General features: G+C 40.3%; 1 protein-coding gene across 1 annotated transcript; it reads left to right on the top strand.

Annotated features, from left to right (window-relative positions):
• The first annotated feature begins 5,369 nt into the window (after positions 1–5,369).
• hspa4l (heat shock protein 4 like) lies at positions 5,370–21,124 on the top strand. The gene is made up of 19 exons (XM_084045350.1): positions 5,370–5,636; positions 7,744–7,801; positions 7,990–8,130; positions 10,245–10,367; positions 10,650–10,749; positions 11,047–11,180; positions 11,347–11,591; positions 11,726–11,802; positions 13,274–13,425; positions 14,174–14,280; positions 14,993–15,126; positions 15,395–15,591; positions 16,456–16,530; positions 16,966–17,109; positions 17,549–17,674; positions 18,010–18,117; positions 18,821–18,940; positions 19,643–19,804; positions 19,893–21,124. The coding sequence occupies exons 1-19, from the start codon at positions 5,530–5,532 to the stop codon at positions 20,067–20,069; spliced, it is 2,487 nt and encodes an 828-aa protein (XP_083901476.1). The 5' UTR covers positions 5,370–5,529; the 3' UTR covers positions 20,070–21,124.
• The last annotated feature ends 1,169 nt before the right edge of the window (positions 21,125–22,293 follow it).

The raw sequence follows: 22,293 nt of genomic DNA, 5'->3' as shown, positions 1-22,293 counted from the left end.
TTGTCCATCCGACAGACGTTGCTGCTGCTGGGGCCTGAGCGCATCTTCCAGGCCTTGGCGGCCCTGGAGGATATGACTAAGTCTCTGGCTCAAGACTCTCAGATGGAATCCTGTGACAAGATCATACAGCAGTTCTCCAAAGGCAAGAGCGCTGCAGATCATTGTGAGGTCGATAGCCAGCTGGTCAGCAATGCGAATAAAGTCAATCAGACAGACCTGCTGAACGGAGTCAAACACACACTTGCCAGGAGCACCTTAACTGCTCAGATGCCAATGTTTGACCCTCTCCCTCCACCCAACACAGGTAGTGGACCCACCCCAAAGTGTGACTCTCCCCCTCCACCCAACATAGGTAGTGGACCCACCCCAATGTGTGACTCTGTCCTTCCACCCAACATAGGTAGTGGACCCACCCCACCTCTGCCCTTACAAGGAAAGCCCCCACTGCTGCCCTGTGGTCCAGTCATGCCACCCCTTCTACGCCCACCAGGCATGGGGGGCTATGGAGGGAATCCTCCACCTGGTCTGCCTTCTCCTGCTCCTCCCACAAGCATGATAGTGGCTCAGAGCAGCCAGTCACTTGGCCACTCTGCAATGGCGTCAACCGCAAGATGCCCGACCCGGATGATGAAGAGGCTATTCTGGAAAAGCTTTCATGCCCTTTCTGATGGCCAGTGCATGTGGACGTCGGCTCAGAAAGACCCTCCCGCTCTGGAGCCTGACTACAGCAGCATTGAGAAGCTGTTCTGTATCCCAGTGACACAGCACAAAGACAAGGGGAAAACTGCTCCTGTCAAAAAGGAACCTAAAGAGATTACTTTCATTGATACAGAGAAAAACTTTAATCTGAGCATAATATTGAAGCAGTCCAAATGCACGAATGAGGACTTTGTTGCTATGATCCAGAGTGGGGATCGGACCATGTTGACGGAGGAGGTGCTTAAACAGCTCCGAAAACTCCTTCCAGATAAACGCGAGATTGAACATCTGAAGTCATTCCAAGGAGACAAAGACAAGCTAGCTAATGTAGACCGCTTCTACATCTCACTTCTCACTGTCCCATGCTATCAGTTGAGGATTGAGTGTATGCTGCTCTGCGAGGAAACTGCTTCAGTGCTGGACATGCTCAAACCTAAAGCCAAACTCGTTGAGAAAGCCTGTCAGTCCCTCAGGGAGAGCCTCCTCTTGCCCAGTTTCTGCAAGCTTATTCTAGCTGTTGGAAACTTCCTAAACTACGGAAGTCACATGGGTAACGCAGTAGGGTTCAAGATCAGCTCTCTTCTCAAGCTTGTTGAGACCAGAGACAATAAGAGCAGCATCACACTGCTTCATCACATCGTGGAGGAAGCAGAGCTAAACCATCCGGAGCTGTTGGAACTGCCAGATGATATAGAGATATGTGAAAAGGCAGCAGAAGTTAACCTGGAGTATAGCCAATCAGAGGCTAGTGACTTACTGAAACGACTGAAGCACACTGCCCAGAAGGTCTCCAACTCTGTGGAAGATGTGACAAACCAATATGAAAAAGTAATTGAGGAAAGCCTGCAGGCATGCAGAGCTTTAGATGCTAAGTTCTTGGAAATTGGCAAAAAGAGAAGTGAGCTGGCCGTGTACCTATGTGAAGATGAGCTCTCCCTGGATAAGCTCTTTGGAATTATCAAGACTTTCCGTGGACTCTTCATCAAGGCCTTGAATGACAACAAAACCAGAAAAGAACAAGCAGTCAAGGAGGGGAAGAGAAAGAAGCAACTGGCGGAGGAAGAATCAAAGAGACACAAAGGAGAGAATGGGAAAACAATCAAAAAGGTCATCCTGCCACAAAGCGGTGGCAGCATGATTGACCATCTCATGGCAGATATCAGGAAAGGTGTCAGCCTCAAGAAGGTACAGGCGCAACTTGGAACGCCTGGCATACCACTGAGCAGCAGTCCCACACAGATGTCGACGGTTGAGTCCCAGGATGGAGATGAGCCTCAGCCATGCGTCCCCACATATGGCTGTCCAACAGATGTTCAGACAGAGCTCAATGTCGTCAACAACATAAGGCCATCTACTTTCCCAGACTCCGTCTCAGTCTGATAATGGAGAAGTCAAAGCCCGATGAACCCATGAATAATGGGGCCAAGGGTCAGCTCAATGGAGGTCACACATTCGAGGATTGTGGTGGAGGCCAACAAGGTGGCAATGCCTACAGTCATGGAGCTGAACCATTCTTTGAGCAAGCGGGTCCCAGAGAGAGGAATGGAAAATGTCCACCCAGGACTGTCCCGCTATGCTATGGTGATGCAGCACAAGCTCACCCCTTCCCTTGGATAATTATTACAATAAGAAATATGGGTGAAGTATGGGTGAAACCAGCATAAACGTATCCAAACCCTAAAATGACATTAAAACATAAAACATATGGAAGAAAAATGATCCGACACACAGACAGACCCTCTTATTGACGACTAGCATCCTTCAGAGCCATGCCATCAAAGAACCATATATATATATATATACATAAAGAGTATAATATAGAATACAACATTATTCTATATAAAGCTCAAGTTGTGTGTCTGTCTGAGGCAGGGGGAACAGGGGGGGGGGCTATCTCTTCCTAGACTCCTCCTCCCTACGCCCGTTCTCTGGGAAACAACAGCTATAGAGCACCGAAGTCTGACGTAATTTACTCATCCTACCTGGGTTGTGGTTTATTTCCTCCATTCAGAATCCCCATAGACTTGTTTAATATCGCGTCAAATAAGAACTGCGTTCCAAAAATAAACAAATGACCCCGGCGGTTTGACTCTTATGGATATGAAGCATCAACTGACGGTGAGAAAACGCAAATGTTACTGCGGCCGAATTAGTTACATTTTTGCCAGAAATAGACTTTATCAAATATGAGTGACTGACTATCATAAACGATACAGAGACACCTCCCTGACAATATCGCCGACGCCGGGACAGTTTGTTTATTTTTGGACCACAATTCTTATATGAGACGAATATAAGATGACCCAATGTTATTCTCCATAGAGAAATTACTTCCGCAACCCAGGGGATGAACGAGTGACGTCAGGACTTCAGAACTCTATTGTAGGTGCACTTAGCCTGATTATCAGACTGAAGCTGCGTGGACCTTCAGTCTGAAATTGGCTGCAGGGGTCTATGGTCTGGAACCTAGGCTAAGGTGCACTGGCACGGTGGCACCCAGTGATCCACTGGTTTTCCAAAAATCTATAAAAAATAATAATGTCTGTCCGTATTTTTTCATATTTTAAAAGTCTGCTGATGATGACATTACATAGACATGGGATGGACAGTATTCATTTTTTGTGATTTTTTTGTTGTTGTCAAAATAGCCCTACATTTCGCAATGGGCATTTTCTGGTGTTTTCAGTGTTCATAAGTTACTTATTTGTTAAACTGAATTTGTCCTTAATTTGTATAATAGCCTACCTTTTGCTGCTGCATGAATGAAAGCGTGAATTTGAGTTGATTCATTTATCCCATATTACTAATATGCACGGGATAATGCATGGGGAGGTAGTCATTATTGAAATTTAAAGCCCGACAGGGCGATTAACCACCAAGGCGAAGCCGAGGTGGTTAATCGCCCTGAAGGGCTTTAAATTTCAATAATGACTACCTCCCCATGCATTATCCCGCTTATTACACGGCTACTTAATAAATACATAAATACATTTACCCAAAAGTAACAACAAAACGAAGTATTTCCTTGCTTACGGCAATGAAAGTATTCCATAAGTATTGGGCTGGGCGGACAAGTTCGCCTCGGAAAAACAAATGACGAAATGGAAAAAAACTCGCCCCAAAACACACTCGCCCCCCATTCTATTTAATGCCGATTTGCCTGTAATACCGCCGGATTTGCCCCGGGGCGACTATGTTTTGGGGCGAGCGTTTTGGTATTCCCCCGTTGTTGTGCCACGATAAACAAGGAAGTGCAGTGGATCAAATAGAATGACTTTTCGGTCATTGTATCGTCTATTTCTCACTTCAAATGTTTTCAAAAACATTCTTGAGAGCAACGTTTAGTTGTAAATGACATTGGTTGTTTGTTTACATGGCTGTCATGTTGGATAAAGCATAAAATCAAGCAGCGCAGGTTGATATGAGCAGGTGCTCTGAGTCTCTAATTACACAGTTTCCTCGTCGGTCTCACCGGTCATTATCATCGGTCATTATCCAGAAATAATGACCGATGACTGACCAATCAGAATCGAGCATTCAACCAAGCCGTGTAATAAGGGATAATATTAGTAATATGGGACAAAGACTAATATGATATTAGTCTACACAGTTTGAATCACTTTTCAATAATGTCCCACCATTTCGCTTCTTGAGTTCTTGTATGAGTGAGTGACAAATAAACTACTTTTGAATCCATCTATTTCACTCCATAGACCTTGCTTTGGTCCTGCACCTGTCTCTGACGAACACACAGGTCCCCGCTCACAATGTGATTGGCTACTTGGTTGTCATGCAACCAGTGACGCAGAAACTACAGTTACTGTTACCGTTGAGTAGACAACAACTACTGAACTACATAGAGATGAAAAGTGACAGCTTCTCAAAAGATCAAAAGAGAAAAGAAAACCATCGTGTTTAAACGACAGGCTAACTGTATCATCATTGTAACTATGAATGAAGAATGTAATTCCCAAAGAAAATGAAATACATTTGAAGTTTTGTTGCTGTTGCCTCCTTGACAACCATCTAGCCAATCACACGGCGTAACCGTCCCTCCGGATATGGGATCTAGCACAGTGTTGCCAGATTTTGAGAGAGAAACAAGCAACCAGGTCTATGAAAACAAGCCCAAAAGAAGCGAGCCCTTCGCCCTTTAAACATCGGTTATTTGAAAATATCCGATCTACAAGCTCACAACGCGTCGCATCACGACGAGCTTGTAGGTCTGCTAGTTTCAAAACAAATCTTGAAGAAAATTGTATATTTTCAGATGGGGGTCCGCAGACAAATACATATTATTTGGGGGTCCTTGACTTGAAATGTTTGAGAAACACTAAACAACATTAGGAAACAAGCCCTAATAAGCAGCTACACTTTAGAAACAAGCAAGAAAAAAAAACGCAACCCGTAAACTACCAATATTTACAAGGCATTTACCAGAAAAACAAGCCCAAAGTCGCTTGTGATTAGCGGACATGGCAACACTAATCTAGCACCGTCCCCATCATCATGATGCCTTCTGCTAGGGGATTCTAGATTCTTCTCTGACGGACTGGTCGTCCCACCAATCAAACAAAGGCTTTGGTGCCAAGTAGCCAATCACAGACGAGCCAGGGCGGGTTCAATAAGCATCCTTTAACCATTGCGCATGTTTGTTAGGGGCTGCCGGGTCCCGAATCCTCTGGACCTCATCATCATCGCGTAGTATACTGGGATTAGATTGAATGGCTTCAAAGCGCTCGTCTTACATAATAACATAGAGTAATTCAGTTATAGCACGCAGTAAGGTAGCAGTAGTAAAGCACAGTATCATCAGCATATTGTGGCAGTATGTCCGTGGTAGGCATCGATGTGGGTTTCCAGAACTGTTACATCGCTGTGGCTCGGAGCGGTGGCATTGAAACCGTTGCCAACGAATACAGTGACAGATGCACGCCGTAAGTAGAATAATGTAAAGTGATTATTATTACACAATGATATTGTTGTCATTGACATCCTATTATAGCCGTGACTTTGTTACGCAATGTTTGCAACTGGAAAGGAACCGCACACTCATTGTGCCCTGATGTCACGGCATCAGCAAGGATAATAATAGATGCTGTGTGTGCAGGATGGATTAATTATAGATTTATTCAACGCCATTCACACACACACCAGACGCGTGCATTTTTCTTAAACAATAAACGGTCCCTTGAGACAGTGGAGATCCATCTACACAGTCAAATATTCAGTTTTTATATAGTTACAAATGAATAAATGTAACACTGAGAATGTGTACAAGACAAGCAAAAGTAACCAGGGGCATGTATATAATATAATAAAGGCAATTTATGTCAGATGAGACAGATAATAAGACAATAAAATAACATGCGTTCAGAGATGACTTTTCTTGGTTGACTACTATTTGCATGAGACTGACAAGGTTAAATATTATTGTAGGCTACCACCATGACACGCACTATCGCAGTGATGCAGGGCAGGCCCCTAGCACGTGTTGCCAGGTTTTGTGAGAGAAATAAGCAACCAGCCAGGTCTAGGAAAACAAGCATAAAAGAAGCAACTTAGGCCACATGAGCACTCTAAACCTATAATGCTTTCGGCAATTTGGCTATTTGAAAATAGCGATGCGACGCGCTGTGAGCTTGTAGATCTGCTATTTTCAAAAACTCTTGCAATAAAATATGGAATTTTTGGAATATCTTCAAACACTAAATTGCTCCATGGCACAAACATGTATGTTCATACAAATATTTGAGAACCACTGGTTTAAATATATATATTTTTTTTTTGGAAGCAAGCTTAAATAAACAAGTACACTTTAGAAACAAGCCCAAAAAATCGCAACCCGCAACTACCGATTTGTACAAGCAACTTTACAGAAAAAAAGCCCAAAGTCGCTTTTAATAAGCCGACATGGCAACACTGCTCCTAGCACGTGCGCGTGCCGCTGAGAGCGCATGTTTTGTGCTGCGCAGTGCGTGTTGAAGTTGACTTTGTCTGTGACAGACACATTAAAAAAGAAAATACATTATTTATTTTTAAGACGTGGATTATTGGATAATAATGTTGGTCAAAGAAAAACATTTTTTTTGATATGGTGACAGTGAGGGTTGTAATGGATCTATTAAAAGATAGTCCATTCTCTTTTAATGATCTATTATTAATATACATTCTCTAAGCACCTCTCAGCCATAGATCCAGCCTTTAAACCTACAGGGAAAGGCTAATGTTTATGTAGCCTTGGATCAACACTGTCATGATTTCTTTTATGATTATGTGTCACATACACAAATGTCTGAATCAAAGAAATCTATGACAGTCTTGATCCAAGGCTACTGTTTATCCTGTTCCAACAATTTCTGTTTGATTGTTATATCTTATGTTACAATTTTTTTTTAAATATTATAAACAAGTATAAGAAACCAGGTGCATCCCTATTTTGGGCATGTTGTGACTTGCTGTGAGCTTGTAGGTTGGCTATTCTCGCACAACACCATCTTATAATAAAGTGTAAAAATGGCTTAAGTGGTTAAAACACCTGACAAGACAATGGTGAACACACTGCAATTCGTTCTCAGCTGCATGCTTACTGACAATGGAGTTAAGGAAAGGGGATACAGTGGAGGCATGCAGGAACCTGGAGGCAGCAGGAGTTTTCATTCCCAAATTGAATGGAGATGTTTTGGAGGAGGATAGGTGTGGAACTAGAGCTGACGCTGCCAACTGATGAAATGGATCCGTCAACACAAGTTTGCATTCTAGAAGGATTCCCCTTTGCCACTGTCAGCATTGCAACACAATGTTACCAGTGGTGTGCAAAATGACGCGTAAAATTAGTTTGAGAAGTGAGTTTACTTTTGAAGGTGAACTGCTCTGTCACATATACTGACCTAGTTTATAGTTCTTCCTCAGACTCCCTTGTGAAATTAGCTAAATCTTCGTTTTAGCCTGGCACACCATCTGTGTCAATCCATCCCTGAGAGTTCAACTATACCGCAGCTGATATCAGCAGCACTAATACAATATTCATTTTTTCCTCTGAAGGGCTTGTGTGTCTTTGGCCTCCAAAAATCGTATAATTGGAAATGCAGCTAAGGGTCAGGTAAGACAGCTACAACTATCCATATCATTTCTGTAATGAAAGGGAACATTCCACATGGAGATTAATGCTGCTGTTGTGAATGAAAAACTTCTAAATCATTTTTGAATAACAAATGTCCAGTACTTTGTCCAATAACTATTGAGTTTATCAAGAGATGAGACAGTTGTTCTGGTTGTGACATGTTTCAGATTATAACAAACTTCAAAAACACAGTTCATGGCTTCAAAAAGTTCCACGGCAGAGCATTCGATGACCCCTTTGTCCAGGCGGAAAAACCCAAACTCCCATACAGTTTGCATAAGCTGGCCAGTGGCACCACTGGAATTAAGGTAAAAGCACTGTACAGTTTCCCAGTGTTTCTTTCCTGTTTCTCTTCCACTGCTGTCACTGTTGTCACTACAGCGTGGCTCTGGCTCCGTATTGTGATTTTCTTTTCTTTACTTTTTAGAACTTTAATTTTATACAATCATCATCATCATCATAACCTTTATTTCAGCTCGGAGTACAGTTGAGGGGCAGGCCCTCATTTTCAATGTAGCCGAGATACAGAACACAGTAATTCAACAGGAATAGACATTCACATACAGCAATAAATACATGAATCAGAGAACTCAAAAACTAAAATAGTCAAAGAACTAGAACATATATATGATAATCAATTAATTAAATAAAGCAGTTACAATCCTGAACAAAAATGTTGGAAATCATTTCCCTGAAACTACCTAAAAGATGGAAGTGATTTGATTTTCAAGGACCTCTGGAGCTCATTCCAGGCAGATGGAGCCCTGACAGAAAATGCTGTCTTGCCTAACTCCGTCTGCGCAAAAGGAACCTTGAGCGTCAGGAGATCACTCGAGCGGGTCTGATATGTAATAGGGTTCTGAACCAACATAGAACAAATACAGTATAAGGGGGAAGCATTCCTGATATGGCTTTAAAAATAAATAGATACCAGTGCTTATCACGCCTCTCAGTTAAAGAGGATAAGCCTGCATTCCCGTATAGTGTACAGTGATGGGTACCATAGGTGTCACCAGAGACCCAACAACAAGTCAATGGAGGTGGTGGATATGGCTTAAACCTTGCACAAATATGGGGATGATTGATGTCATAGTACTGACATGTGACAAAGATGACTGATGTCATAGACTGACCAGATGACATAGGAGATCCACATGGAAGCCACGTCATTATTAGATCCCCTCTCGTTTTAACTAGTGCACTACCCGTTGTCTAGAGCCGTGTAGAATTCCATATTTGGAGTTCCACACGGTTCTCAGCACCAAGACTCGCGTCATGATGCAGAAACAGCACTGCATGTTCCTGCTGTACTACCAGGGGTGCAATGCTCACAGGACGGCCTTGCACGGCGTGCATGAACCTATTTGACCAGGAGCACGCGCAGGCACACGCATAGATTTAAAACTACTTTAAATTCACACCTCAACAAAGTTTACAAAGGCTCCCGACTCACACCAGGCACATTAACATAGGATTGAGCCTAGATGCATATCAATTGCATGAATTGTTCCAATTCAGCATTGCAACACTGTGTACTACGATGTCATCAATAGGACGTCAGTCATCTTCATTTTGACAACACATCGCAGAGCAGTGACGTGTCGATCAGTGTGTTCAGGTTTCAGTACCCAGCATTGGGCACAATGCTGGGTACAACACTGGGCACAACGTCGGGGATGTCCATTGTCCATATTTTGGCATAATCTGTCTGATTGCCAGAGACAGATACAATTTAGACTTTATTTAGTAGATAGATTCATATTCATAGGCAGTGTTTTTGTTTTGTTTGTATTGTGCTTGTGACTTAAATAAAGGTAGGGCTACAGATAAGGGAGAACTTCATATATTGTCTAATATACTACGACATATCTAGACAATAATATCAGTTTCTTTTTTTTATAATAATATGGAAATGAATTGAACAATCGTGACATCACGAGTGGAGGAAGTTTCTAGTTGTATTTACTGTACTTAGTAGAATATTGGCCTATAAATGTACATTGTAGTACATGTCTAGCATTCAAAACTAGCTCTATTTCTGATGCTTCTGGAACCCATTTCAACTGTTAAATATGAGAGTAAATTTATATTGATTATATAATAATAACTTTATATATACTGTAAGTTTCCCTCAGTTATAGGGAGCTTGGACAGGTTTACCAGGGTGGATCTTCTTCCACTCCTAACTTCACAGCCTTGAGTATGGGAAATGCGGGGGCGGGTGGATTTAGCTGATATTATATAACATATTCATTATTTATGAGTATGCCAAATTATAACATCGGTATTGTTTTTCACATAATTTGAATTTCCAGTGTTTAAAATTATTTGTTTCCCTGTCTTTAAAAACAACCAGTCAGTAAGTATTTCTACTTGGATGACTAATTGCACTTGAGAAACGTAATTTATTCCTCATTTGCAGGTACGGTATTTGGATGAGGACAAAGTGTTCACTATTGAGCAGATAACAGGAATGCTGTTGACCAAGTTAAAAGAGACATCAGAGAGTGGACTGAAGAAACCAGTGGTGGACTGCGTCATATCTGTGAGTGACAGAAACATTTCCATATATAGAGAACCATTAACCATTTAAGCCCTATTATCATTTATTGTACAAGGAATATCGAAAATAGCAGACACGTGGCGCAATAATTTGAGCTTTTAGATCTTTTTGAAGAGATTTTTTGGAAATGTTTTGACAAAAAAAAGGTGAAAGTTTCCACTTATGCCCACAACAGGGATGCCAGGTTGAAAGTTTCATCATTTGATTTGTAACATACAGTACTGTGTTCAGTGACTGGTATAATATGTTTGGTATATTTTACAGGTCCCAAGTTTTTACACAGATGCTGAAAGACGATCTGTGTTTGATGCATCTCAAATCGCTGGCCTGAACTGTTTACGTCTGATTAATGACACTACTGCAGGTCAGTGACTTTATTTAAAAAAATAAATGCTTATAGTGAAATTTCTGAAATGGCTGCATAGCAGCAGTTTAGAAGGACAAGCCTCTGCTTTTTGTTAGCTGCAGTAGAAATCTGCCAGTTCATGCCAAGTTGAAGTATTGTCATCGGTTATTACATACATACTGTTGGTGATTGTTGTACTGCAAGTTGACACACTATAACACACAAAGTAACTTAACTCTGCATTGCTATAAACATTTGAGAATGCTAATTTGTTCCTAGATTCCGTTCAGTGTTTTATTTTTATTTGGATTGCAGTGGCTTTGGCATATGGGATCTACAAACAGGACCTTCCTACTCCAGAGGAGAAACCAAGAAACGTGGTTTTTGTGGACATAGGACATTCATCATACCAGGTCTCTGTAACTGCCTTCAACAAAGGCAAACTTAAGGTTGGTAGTTATTTCATGCACACATTTCCTGAAAATAGCAGATCAACAAGCTCATAAGCTTCAAGAGATTTGATGTGCTGTGAGATCGTCTATTTTCAGTTTGAAACACCATCATACGACTAAGTATAAATCAGGCTTAAATCCCAATTGTAATCTGTACCCTCAGGTCCTTGCCACAGCGTTTGACCCTTACCTGGGTGGCCGTAATTTTGATGAGGCACTAGTGGATTACTTCTGTGAGGACTTTAAGGGCCGGTACAAGCTCAATGTGAAGGAGAACCCTAGGGCCATCCTGCGTCTGCACCAGGAGTGTGAGAAGCTGAAGAAGCTAATGAGTGCAAACTCTTCTGACCTGCCTCTGAACATAGAGTGCTTTATGAATGACATTGATGTTTCTGGCAGAATGAATAGGTAAAAAACATTAAAACATTTTTTTCCCACCTTCATTTTATCTTGTATCTTTACTATGGGTAATCCAACATACAGTACATACAGCATGTTACACACATTTATTTATATTTTTCTGTTCTTTGTTGTCATTTCAGGACCCAGTTTGAAGACATGTGTGCTCAATATCTATTGAGGGTAGAGTTGCCATTGAAAGCGGTCCTTGATCAGTCAAGTATGTCACCAAGTTTGCTATATGTTAATCACAATGGGCACTCAAGTGGTGTAGGAGTAAAGTTCCTGTCCACCGCCGTAAATTAGATGTTGGAATCCTCCGCAGTGCATTCGGCTTGGCTGGCCATTCCAACAAACACAATTGCCTGTGTTTGCGGGAGGGCAGTCACAGTGGGTGGGTGAGGGCGTTCTTTGTCACTGACTGCACTACAGACTCCTACAGGTTGGTCAAGGCGTGTTGAACTGTGAGGACTAGGGTGTTACTCTACACTCGCTATGTCCTCCCGGTGACTGTGGCAGATATGAAAGGAAGCAGCAGCTGATTTCATGAGTATCAGAGTATCATGTGGTTTCATTTTTTTTGATTGATTGAATACTTTAAATGTAAACAGCACGAGGTACAGTCAGACATTTAGGCTAAAGGGATAACACAAACAAGTCCTGGGGACAACAATACATATCATCAACAAATACAAAACACTATATGTACAAAGGAGAAAAAGAAAAAATGTCAGCAGTGAATGTTACCTCCTTTCTATGGGAAAATTGTGTTTACCTCCCCTTGTGGTCTCCTGATAGATGGATTTTCAGGCCTGTTTTGAAAGCAGCCAGTGATCCACATTTTATAGTACCATCTCTATGGCCAACGAGTCCGAAGACCAACCAGTAGGGGTCAGCAGTAACAAGATTACACAAGTGTTTGGGGAAATCATGGAATTGTCATAGCAACTACATTGGGAAAAAAGGGGGGGAAATTGCTAAAAAAGAAGAAGTACTATACTGTTCCTGAAGAAACAGTGTGGGATTGCTAAGAATGTTGATAGTATTAAGTATTGATGATAGTTTTATAAGCGTTAAAGGTATTAAAGTATTAGTAGTGTTAAAAGTTTTAAATTAGTTAAAGTATTAATAGTGTTAAAAGTGTTTAAGTATTTAAAGGTGTTAAAGTAGTAAAGGGTTTAAAGGTTTTAAAGGTGTTAAAGGTGTTAAAGGTTTTAAAGGTTTAAAGGTTTTAAAGGCGTTAAAGATGTTAAAGGTTCTAAAGGTGTTAAATGTTTTAAAGGTTTAAGGTTCTAAAGGTGTTAAAGGTTTTAAAGGTGTTAAAGTATTAGTTGTGTTAAAAGTGTTGAGTAGTGTTAAACATAATTTTTTAAGGGTAAAAACGGTGGTTGCTAGGGTCTAATAGTCGGTTGCTAGGGTCTAATGCGATGTTGCTATTGTCTAATAAGAAGTTGCTTGGCTCCACTGAATGGTAGCCGACATATCTTAAGTAGGCCGAACGTTGTAGAGTTGGAACGGAGTTTCTAGCTAAAAGTATGAAGGACTAGTTGGGGGCCAAAAAACAGGGTCGGAATAATGAATAGTGAGGATAACATTAGTGTGATCGCCTAACGATCCCACAATAATTATTATATATAGCCAACATTAACAATACAACAGTGACTGAGTTTTTTGTTTATGTTTTATGACAGAACTTAGCCGGGATGAGGTCTATGCAGTCGAGGTGGTGGGTGGAGCCACCAGGATCCCAGCCATCAAAGAGAGGATCTCCAAGTTCTTTGGCAAGGACGTCAGCACCACCCTCAATGCTGACGAGGCTGTCGCAAGGGGATGTGCACTTCAGGTATTGTACACTTGGTACTGTATAATATGGAGACTATTTAACCTGAAATCTATCGTGCTGTAAGGAGGACAAAAATCTGACATAACACTTCCCCAATGTTTTCTTTGTGCTGAGAGCCTCTCTCTCTCTCGAGGTGCTGGGAAATATCAGCCAGCCTCATGTGGAAATAAGCAAAGCCTGGCAGATTTTGCAGCACCTTTGAGACAGAGAGCAAGAGAGACATACAACTTTGGGAGGTGTTTTGTCATATTTTTAGCCTGACACTGAATTTCTATTTCACTTCTTTATTCAGTGTGAAAACGCTCCCATTGTTTTCCGAGAGAGAGTACTCAGTGATTAGTGATTATTATTTGGTGTAACACTGAACTCAGAGCAACATAGCAACTCAATAACAACAACGATTCTTTCCGTAATCGCATTCAAAGGATGCCCATTGGCCCGTTTCGAATTAAGAAAACACGCTGGATGACAGCAACATAAGATCCTGAGATCACAACATAGAATATTTTTTTGTCGCGTGTCTAGAGATTCAGGGCATGGAGGCAGGCAATGCAATTGTCATAAGTCCTCATCACAATAGAATGACAAAATTAAGGTTGAAATCAGCGATGTTGCCTTTAAAGTCAGCACTGCTTTTATTTTTTTGTCGATATGTTGATATGATAGGTGTTTATGTGTCTGTGTGTACGTGTGTGTGTGTACGTGTGTACGTGTGTACGTGTGTGTGTGTGTGTGTGTGTGTGTGTAGTGTGCAATCTTGTCTCCTGCATTTAAAGTGCGTGAATTCTCCATCACGGATGTGGTTCCGTTTCCCATCACTCTGCGCTGGAAATCACCCACAGAGGATGGAATCGGGTATGGGCATTTTTCTATCCCTCTGAATCAATTGCATCAAACCATAAATCCACAACAATAGTGACTGAAGCACGACATTGCACAAACTTAAAGATAGGGCGAGACTGGAGTCAAAAGTAACACTATTTACATTTTTCTTCATAATTCACAGACTACTTGAAATATACAAGTCATCTTTTGTTATAAGAAACATATGTGCCCTACTTAATAATACCATTGATAAGCTTTCACTAGTAAGGACAATTCTAAAACATTACTTTTAATGCAATAAGTTGGGCAATTGTAACAGTGGTTGGGGGCAATTGTAGCACTGCAAAAATAAGTCATTATATCTCAAATAAAAACACCTTACTAAGTAATATTTATTTTTTATAATCTAATATTGTTACATAAGATTTTTTATACAAATAATTACAATTATTTAAATTTAAATTTGAATTATTTTCTTTTTCCATTGCGTTTTTTCAAATGTAGGCCTATGTCTATTTTTATTTTATTTTTTACTTTGAAATTTAGTAAAATATGTTAATTCACTAACATAAAAGTATGTTTGAGCATGTGCAGAAGAAGTCTCATCCCTCTAGCTTGATTCTGATTAGAATTATTGATTGTGTTACATTTGCCCCCTGTTACATTTGACCCCGGTCTCCCCCTACCTGTCCGTTGTGTCTCCACAAGCTGTTGATTCTATTTTCTTGCGTCCCTGTCACAGAGAGTGTGAGGTGTTCAGCAAGAACCACGCAGCTCCCTTTTCCAAAGTTATCACCTTCCACAAGAAGGAAACCTTTGACCTTGAGGCCTTCTACAGCAACCCTCAAGAGCTTCCATACCCAGACCAAAGGATAGGTACTGTACTGCTGCTACAGCACTTCTGTATAATTCACTTAGACTTTGTTCAGCTCTGCTTCCACAGGGTTTATATACAGCCTCTCTGTATCTGGAAAACAACATTTGTGTGTGTTTATGCAAGTGTGACTGTGTGTACAGTCTCAGGTGGGACTGTTAGTCTGACCCCCCCCCCCCCTGCCACCCATAAAGTGCTGTTTCACATTTAACATCTGTTTGATTTAACTTTTCAATAAATCACTCGCACTTCCTTCCCTCTTTCTCCTAGGCTGCTTCTCTGTTCAGAATGTTGTCCCCCAGCCAGATGGAGACAGTTCTAAAGTGAAAGTCAAAGTGCGTGTTAATGTGCACGGCATCTTCAGTGTGTCTAGTGCTGCGCTGATTGAGAAGCAAAAAGGTGAAGGAGAGGATGTTCAGATGGACATGGAGCCCATGGTGCAGAATGACGGCAGGCCAGAGGACCAGGTCAGCACACCTCTCAGTGCTTTTCAAAAGAGCTATAGTGGACACACAACCACTCTTTCTTACCCTTACCCTTGCTCTTGAAACACATCCCATGCCCCGGCTTATGTATTTTCTTAATCCATAGGCACCAGACCTTATCGGTTGGAATCGCAATTCCAATTTCAACAAAAAAAAGTGCTCCTTGGAGCACAGGTTAGTTAGTTAGTTTATTTCATTTAGACACTTCAGCTCAGAATTTGAAAACCTACAGCTGAACAACCTGCAATGACAGCTAAGCATGTAGAATGAACAGAGAGCAGAAGCTGCTTAAATGACCCGCCAGAGTTGCACTGTGGGTATGAGGGCGTGAGCAGGGTTGCATTGCTCATGGGATGGCCTTGCACACCGTGCAGGAACCTATTGGACCAGGAGAACGCGCAGGCACACGCATAGATTTAAAACAACTTAAAATTCACACCTCAACAAAGTTTACAAATGACCTTCCGTGTCTACATGAACTAGCGCTACACTGAATTTATTTTGGTCATGGTTTAGGAAAACAAACAGTTGAGCATACAAAATATTTTCAACAAGATCATTTTGGCCGAAAAGGTTTGGGCTGAAGCCGAAGCTTATTATGCCCACCTTATTAATATTCAAATTAAATTAATTGTCACAAAAGACAAGGAAACAAAAGAGTAAAAAAGAAAACAAACAAAAGAAAACCAAGTGTCAACGATGCTACAAGTCTTACATATCAGAACAAACAAAACAGAATCTCAAATAAAGCTGGTTTGAAATATAACTAAGATTATTGAGAAGATAAATCAGTTACAGTATATGTGTACTGGGAAAGTCACTAGGTGTATCATACATGTATTTCAGAACAAAATGCAGGTGGACCCGGAGGGTCAAAGCCAGCTGGACCAGCAGAATGAAGATGCCAGTTCCAGCAGTAAGGTCAGTTGACTGAAATTGAAGGTAAATCAACTGTACCATTCTGGTTAAGTGCATCAGAATCATTGTCACATCATAGGCTAACAGGTGTAAAGAAGTTGGTGAATTATGTTTTTTGTGCAAGCTCCATCATTTGTAGTTTTCAGGAAAAAATGGGGGAACATAGAGAGGGAGAGCACATAAGGAGAAAACATAGGAAAGTTCAAAGACAAATCGAATATGTACATTTATACATACAAATGTAACAGATATGTATATGGTTAGACATAAGTTGCAGGTTAAAAAACATAGCAATAGGTAAAGTACATGAATGAGGTACAGCACTGGAATGGTATAGACGTAGAAGTCGTATGTGCTGCTAGTGACATAGTCCACATGAGATTTTAAAAAAAGCATAGAATTTAATAGGGGGTGAATTGTTTCTGTTTACCAATACAGGAGGGGACCCCAGGGGAGAAGCAGGATGCAACGGCAGGGGGAAGCAAGCCCAAAGTCAAGGTGAAGAGCATCGATCTGCCCATCTTAGCCAACACCATCAGACAACTGGATAGAGGTGTCCTTAATGACTTTATAGAGTATGAGGTGAGTCCCTCTTGTGGTCCAAAGAAATGCAGAGTCATGCTGTTATTGGAATGCTTATCGCTAGGGAACCTGAAATAATATGTCTTTATTCAGATATGTGTACTAAGTCCAACCTCTGTCTGTTTGAATATTTGACATTGTTCACTTTTCAACGCTATACAACGCATTGTAAAATGATACTGCTCATCTCTACAAGTGAGAATGATGGTTAGTGAGTCCAGATGAACGTCAGAAAATGAATCTCATTTGTCATGAATGCCATACCATACGTTCAGTTACTCAGTGCTATAGCACCTACCTCCAAGTGTAAGAATGCTAATGTACCATATGTAAATTTCACAGAAGAAAGTTTTGGATTTGAGTGTTTGAGGACTATATCATCAGGACAAAATATTATTTGGCTAGTTGATTGAAATGTGTGCAATGTTTTTTTTTTCAGGGTCAGATGATTGTTCAGGACAAACTGGAGAAAGAGAGGAATGATGCTAAAAATGCTGTGGAGGAGTACGTATATGACCTACGGGACAAACTCTGTGGCATCTATGAAAAGTACATCACAGAAGAGGTAATAACATTATTTTTTATTTCATACACATTCCTCTGTACAGTACTAACAATAAAAGAATGATTCACATTTGGGATGCTCGGGTGTGGTGCTGGGGTAAAGTTCCTGCGACCAGACTTCACAGTTTCTCCGGGATTATACTAGTTTCAAGCAAGCTCAGTCCGGACAAATATCTGTAAAACCCTCAAATGTCTTTGTTTTCAACATTCACAACCAAATTGTCCCGGTTTTCACACGATTAAAATAAGGCTATTCATTATAATATACAACGAACAAACACAATTGGCCATTTGAGGTGCTGTTACTGTTATCTGTTATCTGGACCTCATTAATAGGACAGTAGCCGACTGACACTGATGCTGGAGGACACAGAGAACTGGTTGTATGAAGAGGGAGAAGATCAACCCAAACAGGTCTACGAAGAAAAACTGGAAGCACTTAAGGTTTGTCTTTGTTTACTATAGAAGAATTTCTATTTTTAGTTTCAGTTGTTTTCAGCTGACTGAAGTAAAGTGATACATATGTGCTTTCAGAAACTACTGGAAAAGCACAAACACTTCTTTACTGTCAACACTGGCTTAGTGCTGAGATTCTGTTTCAAAAGCTTCTTTTATGGTCTCAAATGCAACATTGCACTAGAACATGAGCTTCAGAAGAGAGATTAAGGAACTGATTATGAAATGTAATGGATGAAAACAATTTAGCCTTTTTTTCCCCCCTAAGATTTATTTTTGGGCTTTTATGCCTTTATCGATAGGACAGTTGTAGACTGACAGACTGGGGAGAGAGATGGGGAGTGACATGCAGCAAAGGCCGTCGGGCTCGGTACTCGAACCCGCAACGCGCTAATAGCAATTCTGATTATTAGTTGAGTGGTGAAGCAAAACTATTGTAATGAGGCTGTCTATCTGTGTGAATGTACAGCATGTCTCTCTGTTTGCAATGACTCAATACATTGTATCACACAGGCACATGAATATATTCTTAAGTCTTTAACTCAATATCTGATATATGGTGCAATTTGGTGGTTAAAGGTCAGGTTTGGTGATGAGCCATGCAGCTCAACTGTGCGCACTTTTGTTCCCCTGTTGCTATTCTTCCCTATATTGAATATCCCTCAGTAAAACGTCTGCTATCATTTTGCAGAGGTTTGGTCAGCCTATTCAGGACCGACACAGGGAGCAGGAGGACAGGCCGAGGGCTTTTGAAGAACTTGGCAAGAAACTGCAACTTTTTATGAAGGCTGTGGAATCCTATAAACAGAAGGTGAACACAGAAAATATTGGAGCATATGCATCTACTTCATTCCTCTTTCATCTTTCATCTATAGATTGCTTAACCACTTTATTGTATACTCTTTTATACTATCTACAAGCTCACAACGCATCACGACACGTTGTGAGCTTGTAGATCGGCCTTTTTCACTATTTTAGAACATTTTGGGGGGGGGACGTTTTAATAGGGATGCCAGGTTGAAAGTGGTTCACACTTACACTAGACCTGAGGCTGATTCTAGAAACGCCTTCTAAATCCTCGCCTAAGTTTTCTGAAAAACATTTATGCAACAACTAATGTGACAATGTGACTTGAAAGGACAGATATAACAATGTATAGGTGTAACAGGTCTAAAAAGGTTAAAACTGTGTAGCACAGCTTTACTGTCAACGGCACCAAGGCTGCAATGAGATCGCACAAATTAAACTGTGACTGTTGTACATTGCTGAGTGTACAAACTTCTTTTCGTTTGGTGTTGTTAGCCTTCTGTGGCCTGTAAACACAAAATGTTTCAGGTCACACAATTTACTTTCCTAGCTCGCTAAGCAATGATGTCTGTTTGTATCCTTTGTGTTTTTGAAATGTGATAAATGTAAAACCATAAATGTGAAGTGATAATTCATATATTATTAAGGGTTAGATAATATATCTATTATCTATGTTAGAGAATTGATCTTTCTGAACTCCTCCTAGGATGAGCGATACTTGCATCTGAATGCAGAGGAGATGAGCATTGTCGAGAAGTGTATAAATGACTGCATGAGTTGGATGAACAGCATGATGAATGCTCAGAATAAGCTGACCATCGCTCAGGATCCCATCGTCAAAGTGGCAGAGATCATCTCCAAGATACAAGTATGTGAAGGAATGACAATTTAACATGTAGCTTGTTCTTTCTTTCATTACGAAATTTGTAATCTACTGTACACTTTATGCTTATCAGGAGCTGGACGAGGTATGCAATCCTGTGATCAACAGGCCAAAGCCCAAAGTAGAGGAGGTACCTGAAGAAAACGATAAAAATAGCGGGGATCATAACGGCCCGACGGCCCGGCAAGGAACCGAGGGGAAGGGAGATGCTAAGACGAAGCCTGCTTCAGGAGAGATGGAAGTGGACTGAATTCTGCTTTGTCTGACAACCAAACTCTGCCACCATCACTCCATCGCTGAACATTTAAGCCTTATCTATACTCTGTAGTACGAGTGTGTCGCTTGCCAAAAAGAACGTGACATGTTGCTAGCTTGTAGATCTGTTCTTTTAGGCAAGCAACACCCTTGCACGATGGAGTATAAATTAAGCTTTAGACTGTAGAAACGTGAATACCTGGGACCATTAATCCATGTTTACCAGCCAGTCAGCAGGGTGTTATGCGAATTTGTTTTCATCCTCCTGTTGGACTTTTCCTTTTGAATTCATTTTTATTTTATTTCTAATCCACTTACCGTCGTGTGTGAAAATAGTGTGAATCTCTAGAAGGTTTGACTTATCCAATAAATGGCAGAATGATCATGCAATAGACCAAACACTTGTTCTGAAGTAAAACTGTTTTCTCTTTAACATACATTTAGGTAAAGCTTTTGTGTTTGCATCTCCAAAACCTAAGTGTCCATTCTCAGCTGTGAATTCTATCACTCAGCCTTCTAAAGCGACATAACAACAAAGTCCTGTCTACTCTAAGCAATCGCTATGGCTGATTGATTTTGATTGGCTGATTATTAGTATGTATGCATTATGCATATTATATATATTTGTATTTAATGACTTTGGAATGGTGTCCATGTCTAGAAACTGTAAATAATATTTTATTAATTTAAAGCAGCCAGTGCATATACTGTAGTATGTATATTTAGAGAACACATTCCTAGTGTTAAAATGTCAACGCTTCATGCACCGAATCTCAAATAATTATACAGATTGGCTGCCTACTTCCTTTACCTGTTTTCATGCATCTTTCGTAAATCATGGGATTTAAAGATGGCAAATAATGAATATATTTGTCCGTAAGACAAATTTTAAAGTCTGAAATGTTATGATGTTCAGCTGCTGACAGCAAAAATAAACATGAAATAACATAAGAAATATGATTACTCTTAAAGACTCTCACACACAAATAAAAAGAAAAAACTAATAATATGAAACGGTCCAAAATAAATTCAACATAAAGTGGGGACAGAGTGGGTGGGGCATATTAGGTTTTGTGAGTTTTTTTCCCATAAAAATGTATTTATTCCTTCTGTGATCTTGATCGTTATGTAGATCAGCAAAACTTGAAGTTTCAGGATGGAGATTTTTCTTCTTCTTCTGTATGTACTGTATGGGTTGGTGTCTTAAACATTGGGAAATTAGGTAATACAAGAATTAAAGGTACTGTAAGTGAACAGTCATACTGATCTAAACAGTTCTCTCTCTCTCTCTCTCTCTCTCTCTCTCTCTCTCTCTCTCTCTGTAATTGGAAAGCATAATAATGGAAAGTATGAATATTGTAAAAAGTGGACCATATATTATAAGAAGTAATGGGCATCATATGGTTTCAGAAAGAGATGTTTTTAAAAAAAAGATATTATATCAAGGACAACAGCATTATTTAAGATTTAAGATCAATTAGAATCAGATAAATATTAGCATTAGTTATTTCTTTCTTCTTTTTTAAACACTTTATTTTATATTTTGTATGCGTAACAGACAACATACATACATGTACATTGTACTGTATCCGACATGTTATTTCCCCACCCCCCATCAAGGTCATAACAACAAGACAGTAAAACAGCATTAGTTATTTCAATGAGTTCCTATTTATGTATTTATTTATTGACTATTGTGTTGAATGTTTTGTTCATAAATCTTTGTTTGGTAGATATATTCTAGGCTAGATCTTTAGTTTACACTCCAGATCAGTGGGTGGCGGTAGTGTACCCACATGCTGTTTGTCCAAAAGAAGACTTCTGTACATGGGTGGGCGTGGCACTAGTGTTGCCAGATTTTGTGAAAGAAATAAGCAACCAGGTCTAGGAAAAGAAGCCCAAAAGAAGTGGCCACATGAGCGCGTTAAACCTACGACGCATTGTGACTTGTGAGCTTGTAGATCTGCTATTTTCAAGAAATTGAAATAGAATGTGGAATATTTGGAAGATTTTGGAAACATTCTAACAAGACAAATCTGGCACAGGGCTCTCCCTTGCATTTTCAGAAAGCCCCATCTGAAAATGTTTTGCGCCATGGACAAATACATATTAATTTGGGGGTCCATGCATGAAAATATTTGAGAACCACTGGTTAAAATAATAATTAAAAACTTTTGGAAAGAAGCCCAAATATTAAAGCAGCTACACTTTAGAAACAA

This window comes from Gymnoscopelus microlampas (assembly GCF_963454915.1).
Source record: "Gymnoscopelus microlampas genome assembly, chromosome: 20".
NCBI classification, from domain to species: domain Eukaryota; kingdom Metazoa; phylum Chordata; class Actinopteri; order Myctophiformes; family Myctophidae; genus Gymnoscopelus; species Gymnoscopelus microlampas.
The sequence above is the reverse complement of the archived record's forward strand: the minus strand, read 5'-3'. Positions and strand labels throughout refer to the sequence as shown.

Bases quoted from the DNA above. Each gene is read 5' to 3' on its own strand.
- hspa4l (XM_084045350.1), top strand. From the start codon at position 5,530: ATGTCCGTGGTAGGCATCGATGTGGGTTTCCAGAACTGTTACATCGCT. The intron at 10,750-11,046 runs GTCAGTGACTTT...TTTGGATTGCAG, and splicing joins GATTAATGACACTACTGCAG to TGGCTTTGGCATATGGGATC. The intron at 11,181-11,346 runs GTTGGTAGTTAT...CTGTACCCTCAG, and splicing joins TCAACAAAGGCAAACTTAAG to GTCCTTGCCACAGCGTTTGA.